This window comes from Spea bombifrons, chromosome 2 (genome assembly GCF_027358695.1).
Source record: "Spea bombifrons isolate aSpeBom1 chromosome 2, aSpeBom1.2.pri, whole genome shotgun sequence".
Lineage (NCBI taxonomy): Eukaryota > Metazoa > Chordata > Amphibia > Anura > Pelobatidae > Spea > Spea bombifrons.
The window spans coordinates 20,875,306-20,890,797 of NC_071088.1; the positions used below are offsets into that span (position 1 = coordinate 20,875,306).

The window sequence follows — 15,492 nt, forward strand, 5'->3', positions numbered from 1 at the left end:
GCGGGGCTTTCCCCTTGCCTGATGATAAGGGGACATCACCCCTGGAGCGTTTGCGAGAGACTCCCTGTTCTGGAGAGTCTTCAGCATCCGAGTCCTCGCCCCTCGGTAGAGATGACACAGTCTGTGTCTGACGGGCTGATTGTGTCTCTGCTAAGGCAGTTGGTAGAGCCGCAGTCAGGGCTGAGCGAAGCCAAGCTTGAAGGGCCGCCGGTAGTGGCGTCTCAAAATCATCTGCCATGTTTCCAGGTATATTAGTTGTAGTCTGGAAAACACAAAGTAAGGGATTTGGTGAGATAGAGTGGCAGTGATGAACAAATAGGGAAAAGTGGGGTTCGCCCACAAGGCAGCCACACCGTGTAATGGCTCAGGGGTTCACCCTGAGGCGAAAGCAGAGGCAATATAAAGGTGGAGAGGGAATCCCTCAGGAACCACCAACCATGGGGCCCGGGTAGGGCCAATCAATGTAGAGGGGGCTACCCTCAATATATATATAGAGGGGGTTACCCTCAAATAAAGCAGGGATACACACTGTGCTCAGGCAGGACTCAAAGGTCAGGGCTGCATAGAAAAGAATTTTTTTTTTTTTTTTTTTTTTTTTTTTTTTAACAATTTTAATTAAAACATAAATAATGAAAAAGGCAAATAAAAATCAACATAAACGGCACAAAACCGCCGTGAAATGCGACCTACAGGCCCTGCAATAAAGAATAACAAGTGCAGCAGGGCCCAGAAGCCTACAAAATGGATGCCGTAAGCATCCAAATGCAGGACAGAGAAGATGGCCGCTACACGAAGGCGGTGAAAACGGCACCACACCGTGAGCAGGAGACGCGCCCGCGGAGAAATCTAATTGATCTCTCCGCGAGCCGTCACCCAGCCGAGATCTATTCACGGGCGGTGCACTGCACCGCACCGCAATAGAAAAGACACGCGGCGGGTCTCCCAAGAAGGGAAAACCGCCGCGTGACGCAGCAGGAGCGGAGAGCCGCGAGGTACGCAGCTAAAATAAAAAAGCGCGCGAAACCGCCGCTGCTCTCTGCAGCCACTGCAGAGAGCTACGCGGCAGAGAATACAACCGCGCGGTGAACGGAAAAACCCACAAAGGTAATAAAAATAGCGGAAACAAAATAAATAAGGAAATTAAATACGGGAAAAAGGCCTAGCCGAAGAAAACAGTACCATTAGAAATGAAACAAAAGGCTAAACTGAAAAACAAGCGGTCAGAATAGAAAGAAACCAAATGAAAAGGCCTAACCCAAAGAAAATAACCTATATATGTGAAAACAATAATAAATCAATGAATATCTTAAAATAAGATAAGGACTGTAATTGGAAATTGCTCACCTGGAGGTCAAGCAGCAAAGAAAGAGGAGGAGTTGCTAGATGTTGGGACTGATATAGAGTCATGTCTTTTATGATGGTTGTTAACTCCCTTGCTGCTGGAGGTTATTCAGTAAAGAAGGTTATGCAAAATATGAAGCCTCCTGTCTTGCTGTAAAATTGGAAAGAGCGAAGCCGGGGGTTTTTGCCTTCTTTTGGATCAAACAGCAACAAATTAACAGATATAGGAAAGGCTGAACTTGATGGACGCGTGTCTTTTTTCAGCCTATGTAACTATGTAACTATGTTTGCAGGCAACAGTGAATTATGGTGGAGGTTCGGGGCTGCATGTCTGCAAACTGATTTGGGGATTTGGTCAGAGTTAATGGTCTCTTCAATGCTGATACTTATCAGCCAGATACTTATCCATCATGCAATACCATCAGGGAGTAAAGTTTTTAACTCAGTTATATCACTAGTGGTAGCTTGGGTACAGCTCATGTCCAATTGAGTTTTTTTAGATGCACTCAGCAGTTAAGTAGATATTTTTCTGAACTAAAGTGGCTAAAAAAATAAAATAGACAATGACAATTGAGAGCACACAAACTCATTGTGAGAATTGGAATCATCTATTCATATGTATAATAATTTATGTTTGAGAAATGTTAGTATATTATTATTATTACTATTATTATTAATTGATGTACAAAATGGTACATTTCTCACACATACATTTTCTGAAAACTGCAGGTTTTAACTCTTCAGTTTTTGCTATAGCAGGAACATTAATTTGTTACGTTTTTGTAAAGAAACTCAGCTCTTTAGCCCATTTTTTTGCCGACTCCATTGTTTTTACAGTAATAGCTTTTTGTAAATAACATTTTATTGATTTTGAACAAAAACACAATGTAATTAACAACAGACTTTAGTAATAGGTTTTAGTGGCACTGTGATGTTTATTAATCATCTATCTTGCTTCAGCTCCGTTCTGAAAGTCCATGGTGGAAAATATTCTGCGATAATTAATGGTAATTGAAATGCTGTTTTTTCCCAAGTAGACAAACACTTGTATACTAATTTAATCAATTAGTTTTTTTAATGACAAACAAAAGAGAACATGAAAATGTTGTCTGCCATCATATGCCATACGTTGAAATAAGTATCAAGGGTGGACGACTAACCAAAAATAATAGATTTATTGGAAAAATCTGTTTATTTTAAAACTTACACGTCTGCACCTCAGTAGCTTTCAGACATCCTGCCAAACAAAACCTAATTTTCACCCTTATGAAACAGCAGCGTTCACAGCACACCGGAGACAAATACAGTGAAATATTATTGATCTCAAGTCCGGATGTATGAGTCTCTCTGCTGTTTCCCTGTACTTGGCTCTGAAGATTCAGTGTGATACATAATGCCGAGACTCTTCTTTCTGCTCGCTCACTATAACCTTACCCTTCATTACATGTCAAAGAAATGCCCAAAAAAATATGTTAATAAAGCAAACATATTAGGTGTCAATAAATGTTCATTAGCATCAAAGAAAAACACAAGAGTGGTCCAGCTTTTGACATCAATATGGTGACACTTAAACAATGATGCTGGGGTGGTCCCTTGGTGAATGTAGTCAAAGCTGGGCTTCGTATTCTGGAAGTCACGGGTGGTGATAGATAGAACTAGTGATTATAAGTGAGTATTATGGCATAGGCTGACTAGAGAGTTAGATTGACCTCTTGTGTGATTAGGACCCCCGGTGTGCTGTTGCTCAATGGGCCAGTTACAAATGAAATCTCTGATCCCCCCAATAGGCCCATTTACACCATGAATGACTATCTGTCTGGACAGCCTCCATAGAATGCAATCAAATATGCTTTGTGCCTGTGGAAAAAGGCCGTGCAGGCTGAAGGCCCGAGTCAGGACTAGCAAAGCACCTGAGATAAATATACCATTGGATAGACTCTTCATTACAAAGAAATCATCGATACAAAGTGACCTTCTAACCCTGCCTCCCATACACCCACCTCTAACATGTCAGTGGCTCATCTTTTATAGCCCAAAACATGGACTGGGATTACCGGACGCACCCCAACAGCTACAACCATACCCCTAAATTCCAGGTGTAAAAAGTTTTAAAAGTTGTGGTATCAGCAAAAACATACAACTTTTCAATCATATATTGAAAATATCATCCCTGTATACAGACTTTCTCCTTCTCCCAATTTATGGCACACAGAGGTAGCATCCAAGTTGTAGCATACAGAATTTAGACCCCTGTCCAAATGAATGTTTAATTCCAGGTTATAGCATACAATAGACCCCAAGGTCCTGATTTTACAAAGAGATCCTACCATATATAAGATATAGCTGGGGGCAACAAGCATTCAATCTGATTTAAAAGAATACTTTTTTTTTTAAGTATTTCATTGCGTTACGTTACCTTTAATCCTTTAATCTAGATAATGTTGATTCTGTGGGGACAGCGCCCCCTGCTGAATATTCTGAGAACTTCATGAATAAATTAAAACAGACAATGGCAAATCGCTGAAAATAAAATTCTGTATGAACAACAGCATTATATTTTTGAATGACCAAGTCTTAATATTTCAAAGCTGCATATTGTACCAGTGTCCATCAACCCCCCCCCCCGTTACCTGTATTTGTCAGATCTTTATATTAATCTGTGTTTTTTGTTTTAGTGTAATTGTTTTGGAGGAATTGTGCTCAAAGATACTCTCCAAACCTAATGCCTTTTTTTGCCTTTAGCATGTTTTCCTGTCCCAAAGGTCTGGCCCCATGCAGGACACGCGAGGGACTTGCTTGACCCAGGGGCTGAATTATAGGCATGCATGTACTTTTGGTGCCCCACCAATGAAGAATAGATATTAAAAACTTAACTTATTATTATTATTTATTGTTTTATATAGCACCATCAGGAAATGAATGAAGTGCTTTCTGACCATATGCTTTCTGAACCCTCACGTGACCGAGCACTGAGTGGTATTGGTTATAGCATGAATGCACTGAATGCAGCTCCTGAAGTAATAGAAGCTAAGGGATGGGGATAGATGCATAGAGGAGATAATGATGAATCCCTCCATGTATTTGCACATAAAAATGTTAATGTAAAGGTGACAGTTAGCTATGATATGCATGAAAGTATGTATAATGGCAGGAGTAGCCTTTTAATGTCCAAATTCTCATATGATCTCCATTTCCCATTTCTTCCTCTACCTTGTTAAGGAGGCAGAACCTTTCAGCATGGATTTAGGAGGGACAGTAACTAAACAGAACAAAAGAAATACCTTAATGGATCATGCAAATCCTGAAGACATTATGATAAAATGGCTGCTCAGATAGCAATAGATACAAATATAAATAATATACTTTTTTTATGAAAAAAATAAGACACCTTTTATCCACAAATTGCTCTGATAAGTAGTGGTCAACAGTGGCCCATCGAGGTACCCTACATTAGATGCAATATTGATGGATTTGAATATGGCCATTGCATAAATTAGAAGTGTGTATATTATATTTGTTTATAATATTTGTTTGTATGGGTGCTTTCTTTAGTGACTACATGTACAGACCCCGGTGACGCGACTCACAGTCGGAGGATCCTCTCTAACTCGAAATTCTTGGTGGGCAGCACGGTGCGCTATGTCTGTGACAAGGGATACATACTCACAGGGAGCAGCACAATCACCTGCTACGACCGCCAGGCCGGAGTACCGAAATGGAGCGACCGTGCACCTAAGTGTGTCCGTAAGTGAGATGGCTTTAGTGCCCAGTCTAACTCTAAAGCCCATGCAAGGGGGCCCCATGTATTAGGAGGCCCTCAAGGCTTTTTGGTACACAACCCGAACTGGCTGTACCCCCTATCTTGATGGTGTCTGATTATTAGATGTGTGCAAGTTTGTTATCCTATCACTGGCTTGTTGTTGTGCCAAACAGGGCACCATCTGGTTATCTGATACATAGAGTAACTGCATGGTACATACGTGTAGAGGAAACGCCAGCTTTCTTATATGATTCTTCATTTGAGGAACCTTCAGGAAATATGGTCCATCTACATTGCTGTAGTGTATATTTTATTTTTCATGTACGGTATTTTAGTAATGTTTTAGAGAATGGCTGCCTTTCAATAAATTGCCTGTTTATTATTATGTGCAGCTGATATATCTACATGATCTTCAACAATTAACCCATATTGATGGCCTCCCTTTGAGTTTGCTGATATTGCTATTGAGTAGGCATTATCCAACAATAGTACTCTTTGTGTGTTTAGCAGAGAAATATGAACCATGTGTCAACCCAGGGATACCAGAAAATGGGCACCAGGAACCGGAGAAAAGAATGTACCAGCCCGGGGAGGCTCTACGGTTTTCATGCGTGACCGGATATATGTTAATGGGGGAGCACAGCATAAAATGTATACCAGGACATCCATCACAATGGAGTAGTGCATCACCCACCTGCAAAGGTAAACATAAAAACAATGAAGGGTTAGCTACAGAAGCAATACAGTATTATGCAATACTCAAAAAACAACACAGAATGTATAATGTGATAACGATATATACTGTTCCAAATTTCAGCACAGTGTATGTATAAGTACATGAGTGTCCCTGACAAGGCTTGTGGAAGTCTTTGATGCCTGGGGGACATTTAGAAGGAAAAAGACTATACTAAGCTAAATAGAATCCCTAGTCTAGAAAGACTTGCAACTGAAACCGATATAACGGGCTAAATTATATAATCCAGGAGTAACTCTCTATATATATTTCCAAGAGAGTGAATTTATTTTGTTTTGTTGAATCCATGTTACTAGTCTGTTGCACCATGGCAAAAGTTCTTTAACCTATTTTTTATACATATAAAATATGCCTTCTGACTAAATTTGGTAGTTGATACCTCACATAAAATATTAGTTAAATAAAGTTAATTAAGTTAAAAGAGTCACTTTCCAATTGTTCTTCTAAAGCATAATATACCAGCCTAATGAGGGGTTATCAGCATTCCAAATGTTCATTGGTCCCTGGGATTGTATTTGCTTGAACTCAGCAGGGTTAGAGGCCAGAAACAATCCTAATGCATTCTACTGACAAAACCTAGGTTAAAACTATTACATATCATAGGTAAAAACTCACTGTTATTTATTTATTAACTACAATTTTGGGTGCATATAAGTAATCTCTTTTATAAAAGCCATTACAGATCAATGGTATAGTGACATTGGAATCCACTACAGAGAAACTAAAGCCCAAAGGTTTCATTAACATATAAAACACATCTCCATGACAAAATGATCAGATCAGAATCACCAGAATGAGGCTGAAGAATGAGCAATTGATTTTCTTTTAACCTCAGTGTTGGGATAATGTTGTATATATAAAAGTAATGATGTAATCACAATAAAATAAACAGTGTCATAAGAACATACTCAACAACCTCTCTATTCTTATTCTCTTTCCCCAGCCTCATATAAAGAATTTTATAGTGATCAGAGTGTTGAAGGTAAGTAAGTGGCCTAGGGTAGAATGAAGACACTCTCTCTGTATCTTAACTGTTTGTAATACATGTGCTCAGCACAAAGTAGACTTTGGAAGCAAAATCTGTTGGCCAAAAATAAGTCTCTCTGTCTCTCTGTGCCTCCTGCTCTCTCCCCCTAGTCCTCTCTCTCTCTTCACCCTGCCCTTATCCCCCTAGACCTCCCTCTACCCGTTCTGAACATCCTTCTATGCATTCCCCTGTCTGTGCCTTTGCCCGCTCTTTCTGCCTTGTATCTGGTCCCCACCTGTGTTTGTGTGTCAGCATGTTTGTGTAACTGGTGTGAGATGGAGTGTGTGTTAGCATGAGTTGGCATATGTGTGCCAGAGTGTATGTTGGAGGGGAAGCAAGGGACAAATAAGGCATAGACAGGTTGTCTGGGGGCAGTGATGGCACAGACCAGGTGTTTGGGGCAAAGAAAGCACGGATAAGCTGTTCAGCACTGAAAAGCTGTGGGCGAAGATGGCACAGGCAGGCTGTTCGGGGGTTAGGATGGCACTTATAAGCTGATTGGGGCAAAGGCACCCACAGGCTGTTTGAGTCAAAGGTGGCACTCACAAACTGTTTAGGACAAATGTGGCACGGTGTTGCTTAGTGAAGTTGGGGGCCTCCTGACAATTTTTGCAACAGGACACTGTGGTTTCTAGTTATGCCTCTGTTTGCAGCTATAACAGCTTCCACTCTTCTGGGAAGGCTTTCCACAAGATTTTTGAGAATTTCTGTGGGTATTTTTGCCCATTCATCCAGGGGAGCATTTGTGAGGTCGGGCACTGATGTAGGATGAGAAGGCCTGTTCCAGTTCATCCCAACGGTATTCGATGGGGTGGAGGTCAGGGTACTGTGCAGGGCCAGTCAAGTTCTTCTGTACCAACCATGCTTTATAGACCTTGCTTTGTGCTCTTGGGCACAGTCATGCTGCAATAGAAAAGGGCGTTTAACAAACTGTTCCTACAAAGTTTGAAGCATACCATTGTTCAAAAAGCTCAAAGGTATGTCCCCTTCAGTGTACCAAGACAATGCTATGCTTCCAAGAACCTTTTCTTTTCTAGTATGAATGCGACCCAGCACACAGAGCAAAGTCCATAAAGACATGGTTGGATAAGTTTGGTGTGGAAGAACTTGACTGGCCCCGCACAGTACCCTGACCTCCACCCCATCGAACACCTTTGGGATGAACTGGAACAGGCCTTCTCATCCTACATCAGTGCTCAACCTCACAAATGCTCCACTGGATGAATGGGCAAAAATACCCACAGAAATTCTCCAAAATATTGTAGAAGAACTTGACAGAGTCCTGACCTCAACCCATCGAACACCTTTGGGATGAGCTGGAAGAGACATTGCAAGCCAGGCCTTCTCGTCCAACATCAGTGCCTGATCTCACAAATGCTCCACTGGAAGAATGGAAACAAATTCCCACAGAAACACCCCAAAATCTTGTGAAAAGCCTTCCCAGAAGAGTGGAAGCTATTATAGGCAAAGGGGGGCCAACTACATATTGATGTCTATGTATTTAAAATGCAATCTAACGTACCAATACTATTTTCCATATACTGTATATTGTATGGAACTACATAAAATAGCTTGTTACAATATTCTACTATTCTATTGCGAGTAATGTATAAGAAGAGAAGTGACTTGGAAAAGTGGTCTTCTCACTTGGAACCAGCGCAGTGATTCAATCAATGGGTAAACGCTACTAATTTTATCGCAGAAAGACCATTTTCTTTAAATGTTGAACCAAAATCACTTTTAGTTCTATTGTTTAACATAGTATATTTTACATCTGTGTATACACTACCTGTAGGCTACAGTTAAACCACCTGGATTAAGACTTTGTTGTTCCATTAAATCAGGATGATACTTTATAATGAAGTACAGATTACAACTTGTTTTATTTTCACTGAATCTTTACAGCTGTGGAAAAGGCGGCTGCTTCAAGCATCCCTCTAGAGGGTACTCACATCTTGCTGGCTGTCTTTGTTCCTGTTATTATGGTGGCTCTCGTTATCACAGCTATTTACCTATATTTCTCCAAGTAAGTGTATGCTAACTACTGACACAGATACATTAACATTGATTACTGACACAGAAAACTCACTGTTGACAAAGAAACAGTAATATTGTTTGCTAATGTAGACGCTCAAGCTTTGATACCTGACATAGTACCATAAACACTGGTGGTCTGAAGAAACAAAGCCTTGAGTAATGAGGTCACGCTCAAGAAATATCACCAGATTTATTATGAAGCCATAGCAGGAGAAGCTTCCTGGAGCTTGTCATTTATAATGCTCAGTGAAGTCAAAGAGTTCAAACTGCAAGTCTCCTGCAAAGCCTGCTTTAGTGAATAACCCCCAAATTTTAGCACTAACTACAGCCACAGAGCAGTACGTCATGGCTACAGTTGCACATCGGTGTCTTTTCTAAAAAGGGATAAGTGGGCCTTGGCACCATCTGGTCTAGGGGAAAGATCAAGACTGGCTTGCCTCTCCAGTAACAAACATATGGACTGGTGTACATTTTTACACACACTCTCATGCAGATACTCATGCATTCACATACTCACTTATGCACTCATGTTAACACATACTCCCTCTCGCACACACTTCCACATTCATGCTAACACACACTCTCTCACACATACACAATTGCACATAAACATTCATGCTAACTCAATCATGCCCATATAAACACATTCATTCTAACACTTACAAACACATTTTCATGCTAACACACAAATTCTCGTGTGAACATCCATTGAAACATACTCACTCCTTCTTTTTCCCTTACTCACTCTCCCTCCCTTCACAAGCAGCTATCTTTCACTGTGTGAGCAGCCTCCTTGTTGCTGTCGGGTCATATTACATGACCCCACTCTTCTTGAGTGGCCTGGTCCAAGTCTGACTGGCTCTTTGTGAGGAATTTTAGATTGGACCAGGGGGCAAGAGCCAATCCACCCTGTCCCCACATAAAGCTTAGCTAAATCAGTGAGGTCAATTTCACTGACGGAGAAACTATTTAAGCTTTAACCTTATTAGCACGGGGATATCCTCCACAAGTGATCTTAGACTTTCTTTATCTTATTTTATACAGACTTCAAGGAAAATCATCCCTCCGTCTTCCTCTTTCATCCTCGCTCCCTTATGATCAAGTCACTGTTGAATCAGCATTTGACAACCCCACATTTGAAACGGGGGTAAGTGACCAAGTAAGTTTCAAACTATATTTATGGTATGTTGGACATATTGTGCCATCCATTACTTTGCAGCTCAGGTACCTCAGTCTGAGCAAGAAACCTGGAAATGATCCACTTTTTTAGTATTTGACGTTAGTAGTAAAAAGCAATACTATGGCTTGTTGAATTAGCCTGAACTGTTAGAACAGAACCAATAACTCCTCTTACTTTCTTCTGCCATTTAGTGGCAGGTCCCAAACTCCTGCTCTCATGTCACAAGACATCAATGACGACATGTCATAGCCAAGGTATGTTTTCCAGGACTTTGTATTGTCCTTGAAGGGAGCTGGCTGGTATGCTGTGCAAGTGTGCATATATTATTATAGAAGCGTATTCGCCCATTCCAATTATTTGGCCATCCTAAAGCTCACCTACTCACAGCAGTAAATTTATTGAAAGCGCTTGCTATAGTTACTGCTAAGCGAAATCCGTATAAAAAGGAACAAAGCAAGTAATTGCTTGTGTAATCCAATTGAACATAGTGTATAATCCCCTTTGTTCTGCAGGACTGATTTTACAATAATAAAACCCTGTATACTCTTAATTTTCTAGGAAATCTAGCCAAAGCTTCAAGGTCTTGTGCAATGTAGTTATATATATATATATATATATATATATATATATATATCAACAGCTTTAAATTACCAGATATTGGCTTTACAGAACAAATGCTCCTGTAAAATTAAATGTGAAAAAGTATACGGGTGGGAGGTAAATAGGTGGACAATGTTACAGAGTTGTTCAGAGTTGTTCCATGACCAGAGACTGTCCGTCCGAGTTGATAACAAGTTAAGTGTGTTACATAATTTATAGTACTCAAACTCAACACATCCCCTAACTTTAAACCTTATTCCAAAAGTATATTTTAGTCACATTTTAAGTAGTTCTGAAAACAAAAGTTGTTCTGTAATTTCCAATAACCCATTTTATTTATTTTTTTGTGAAAATAATACAGATTTAACATAATAGTGACAAAGAAAATACCATAGGAAAAAAGTGGATTTGTGTCAGATAAAATTGATATTTTCATTCCAGGACACACGAGAGTATGAAGTGTCCATTTAGCTGGATGGTACAGCTTGAAAGTCGGCTTCAGCCTTGGTAGGAGACAACTGGGAAGGACCCGCTTCGTCTCATTCCAAGGTGTGAGAAAGAAGATCATCAACTTCTGACACATTTTGCTTCTTCAGGTGGCTGATCTGAACATATTACCCCAGGAAGGCCACAGACACTTTTCAGTGCTGGCAGAACATTCACTTGCACTGGAGCTTACTGACTTGACATGAAATCCCCATCTCTTGTCCAGTACCTGCTGCTGTTCTTTTATTCTTTGTCATATGGTCTAATTCTGTGCAAAACCTGGATTCTTCTTGTATATTCCAAAAAGAGACTGATCCTATTTCCTAAGAAGTATAGAGACTTATGGGGCACATGTTAAAGGGATTAATGAGATATAACTATGGTAAATTAACAAATAGAATAATAGTGTAACACTGCAGCAGACATCATGCAGAAAGTATGGGTAAGTATAAGGAAGTTAAGCTTAATAGCGCATTGGGATCATTATTAAACTAATACCTTGAGATTATGACATATTAAAAAGAAACTTTCATTGTGTGTTAGTGATACTGATGCACATTCATGCATCCCTAGAGGTGTATTTCTTATGGTTAACATGTAGCTATGAATTTATATCTTTGTTTATACCCTGTGCAGATGGTGCATTCATATAAACCATAGGCGGCTAGCCATGCATTAAAGTATTGTTGGCCTACGCCTCCCATTATCTTCCTCCAGAGTTGAATTCTAAAAACAGTCTTGTAGCTGCAGACTGGCCATCAGAACCTCTGATTAGCACATTTTACTATATTAATTATGAAACTGGTACATAGACTGAGTGGAATAACATCCTTCAAATTCACCAACCCTGTAAGTGTCCCCTGATTTAGCCTCAATTAATGGATCATGAGTTTATGGAAGTTGGAATCCTGTGTTTGTTGAGTGGACCTCTTATTTATTTTATTCATACCTGAGTGCTTATTATTTAATCCTTACTATATATACCCAAACCTTATTGGAGACAGCGCATGTTTTACTTAATAGCCAAAGTAAGGATGTATTGTGGGGCAATTCATAGTTCTTAGGAACCTGAGTGGTCATAGTTGACTACATTTTGAAATGTACAAAATAAAATGTACACTAAATCAATCCCCATCCAGATGAAACTCACATTCATCATTACTCTTTGTCTTGCCCATAGTATTAGACAGGTACTGATCAATGGTACACTTTACTTACCATTGCATTTCTATTATACCCTAAGGGGAAATAACAAAATACTGAATTTTCTATGATTAACCTTCAGCTTGAAGTCATCCATATTGCCTATGTGAGGTTAGGGATATAAGATTAGCTAAACATGCCCTTAAATATCATTTGGATGAAAAATAACACTATTCTATATCCTTGTTGATATTCTACTAAAGTACAACTTTACATTCAGTAGCATTGTTTGGGAGATTGGATACTATTAGGAAATTATATAATATATGGTCTACACAAGGCACTTAGGCTGCAAACTGATCTTAAACACTAAAATATAGTGTTGTGCATTATATAGAACCACTAAACGAAAAGTAATATTGTACAGCGATGGCGATGGCTCTTTAAAGTCTTAGATGAATCGATGCTTGGGGCTGAGTTACTGGTAAATCCAGAAGAATGTGCAGTTTCCCATAAAAATAAACCACAGATTCTAAAACATCCAAAGAGATGTAAATCTGATTGCCACTAACGTATTTACTTAAGAGAAAATGTGCCACAACTAATGTACATGCATAGCCTTGCAACCTACGAAAGAAATACACGCTGCTAACACCAGTACAGCAGGTTTTACCATACTTCAAAATTGCACGTGGCTTCTAACGAGTATCAAAGCAAATGCACAGGACTTGGTTTTCCCAACGGAGTACTATATCAAATTTATGAATGCTTTAGCATTCAGTTTTTGGGAAAACCTGCAGCGTCCAAGCACTTCTCATCCAGCTTCTGACTAAAAGTTTATTGCTACAATGCAGTGTTTTCACTTGATGCCTCCGTCCACAGGGGGAACATTAACCCTATACAATCATCATCTTCTATTTAGACCAAACCATCAGTCTACAGTATCATTAGTGAGGGACGTTGTTTAGTGAAGACAATCTTACTACGTGTATAAATCTAATGTATAAAAATGATGTGTAATAGGTTTTTACTTATAAAAGGAGGAATATTTGTATATATGTATGAAAATTAGGAACGTGGACATTTATTCTTCATTACTGTCTTGCAATTTGTATGGTTTGATTTATCCTTGTAGTAAGTGTCATGACAAAAGTGCAAATATTACATACATACATACATACATACATACATGCATACTTAAAATCACATGGAACCATAGAAAATTCTACGCAACTCAAATATACGCCGACAGAGAGCTAATCTGTGTTTTTTAACTCACTTTGGAAAAATGTGTGATTTCCCATTCTACATTTTGTTGGCATAATGTAATGTTATTACTGCCCCTAGATCGCGTATGCCAGGCAATTGACAGAAGCACAGTGACATGGAGGAAGAGTATATTTCCTTATAAACATCAAATCTTACAAAGCAGACAACAAAGTGTTGTACAAATTGATTTTGTGATGGGTGGCCAATTAAATTATTTTTGTTGATTATGTGTCCTTTGTGAACTTTTATAAGTGTTAATGAGTAAAGATTGTTTGAATGCTTTAACGTTTACATAATTTTGAAACAAACGATCACTAGGCCTTGTATTTCCTAAACTGTATGAATTCGCAGGCATATGGTGCACCAAGACATTTAGAAACATTTAAAGATTTAAATTAAAGCCCCTTGACAAGTGGCCTATCTGTAAAGAATGGGTGCTGGAACGTAAGAGACATGCCTGTTCTTGACTCTAAGAAAAAAAACAGTTTGGATGCTCACTGGACCACTCCACTCGTTGCCATGGTAATAACACCACTTTTCAAACTTTTTATAAATAACCTAAACGCATTCTTACAGGTGACTGATTTTGCAAAATATGAACGGCAGAAAAATATCACAATCTCTACAGTGAAGAGCATATAAATGAGGTGGACAAATACACGTTCTAACTGTAATACTTTAGGGCTGCATAAAGCCAACTAGGCTTTTATTTCACGTAACTTAATCTGAATGCCAGTAACAATAAAAATAACAGCAGTTCCAGACCTGTGTACCAAATTCGCTATGGGGAGTCCCCTAGCCAGTTTAGCAGGATGAGACTCGTGGCATGATGGCTTAGCAGCTGATGGACAGCCACACTACCTCACAGAGATGATTTTATACCAATTGCTATAAACAGCATTAGGAATGTACATTATATAGGTGCAACCCCAGTAAACTTGTTAGGTTATATCTTCCTGAAAAAAAAAACCTGCCAGTGTTGATACTTCAAAATTCATAGTGATGTAGGTAGGGAAACTGCAACTTTCCTGCAAAACCTGCTGCCAAGTCAGGACTGGGGGGGCTGGCACTTTCTTACCCAGGGGGCATATAAACCACAGTGGCCCCCTCAGTACCTTGCCACCAAACCTCCCCCACCATAACCAGCATACACACATTTACATGCACACTCGAATGCACTTACACATATACACTCACACTCCGGAGAGAGAGAGGATATTACAGAACAGCCTACTAGCGGAAGTGGTACAGGTTAATAGAGTGAGGGAATCAAAAGCCTGACCTTGGGAGGGGCACTCATACTAAGACACACCCTGATACAGACATCCAGACACTCACACCAACACAGCTACACACTCAGCTACACACACTCACTACTAACACACACACACACCAAGACACCCGCACAAATGCACCCAGATACTCAAACCAACACAACCATACATACCCAAAGACACATACTAACATACCCAGACACACATACATACTAACAAAGCCAAAGATATGTTCACACAATAGAATACCCACACACAAACATACCCAGACACATGTTCACTAAAATACCCAGAACACATGTTCATACACTAAAATACCCATATACACACACTAACATACCCAGACAGACACGTGTTCACTAACATACCCATAAGACATGTGTTAACATGCTAAAATACACACATACATACCCAGAAACACTTCCACTAACATACCCAAAGACACATTTACATAATAACATACACTAACATGCCCAGAAACAGTAACATACCCAGGTGTCATGACTTACCTCTTTATTCCTACTCCCGGAGCATGCCTCCATCTATCTTGGGGGGGGGGGCAATTGCCAACCCGATCTGCTGATGGAGGGAATTTAAAGAAGCTAAACAAGACTAACTTTG

At 39.6% G+C, this 15,492-nt stretch overlaps 1 protein-coding gene across 2 annotated transcripts in view; it reads left to right on the plus strand.

The window, feature by feature from the left end:
• Positions 1-12,386, plus strand: part of SEZ6 (seizure related 6 homolog) — a 234,025-nt gene extending 221,639 nt beyond the window's left edge. The window contains exons 12-17 of one of the 2 annotated variants that reach the window (XM_053457055.1): positions 4,894-5,085; positions 5,609-5,803; positions 6,799-6,837; positions 8,788-8,908; positions 9,964-10,078; positions 11,141-12,386. In XM_053457055.1, coding sequence (XP_053313030.1) covers positions 4,894-5,085; positions 5,609-5,803; positions 6,799-6,837; positions 8,788-8,908; positions 9,964-10,078; positions 11,141-11,170 — 692 coding nt within the window. In that variant the 3' untranslated portion in view covers positions 11,171-12,386. The remainder of the gene's footprint in view (positions 1-4,893; positions 5,086-5,608; positions 5,804-6,798; positions 6,838-8,787; positions 8,909-9,963; positions 10,079-11,140) is intronic. The other variant, XM_053457056.1, reaches the window with a different exon arrangement.
• The last annotated feature ends 3,106 nt before the right edge of the window (positions 12,387-15,492 follow it).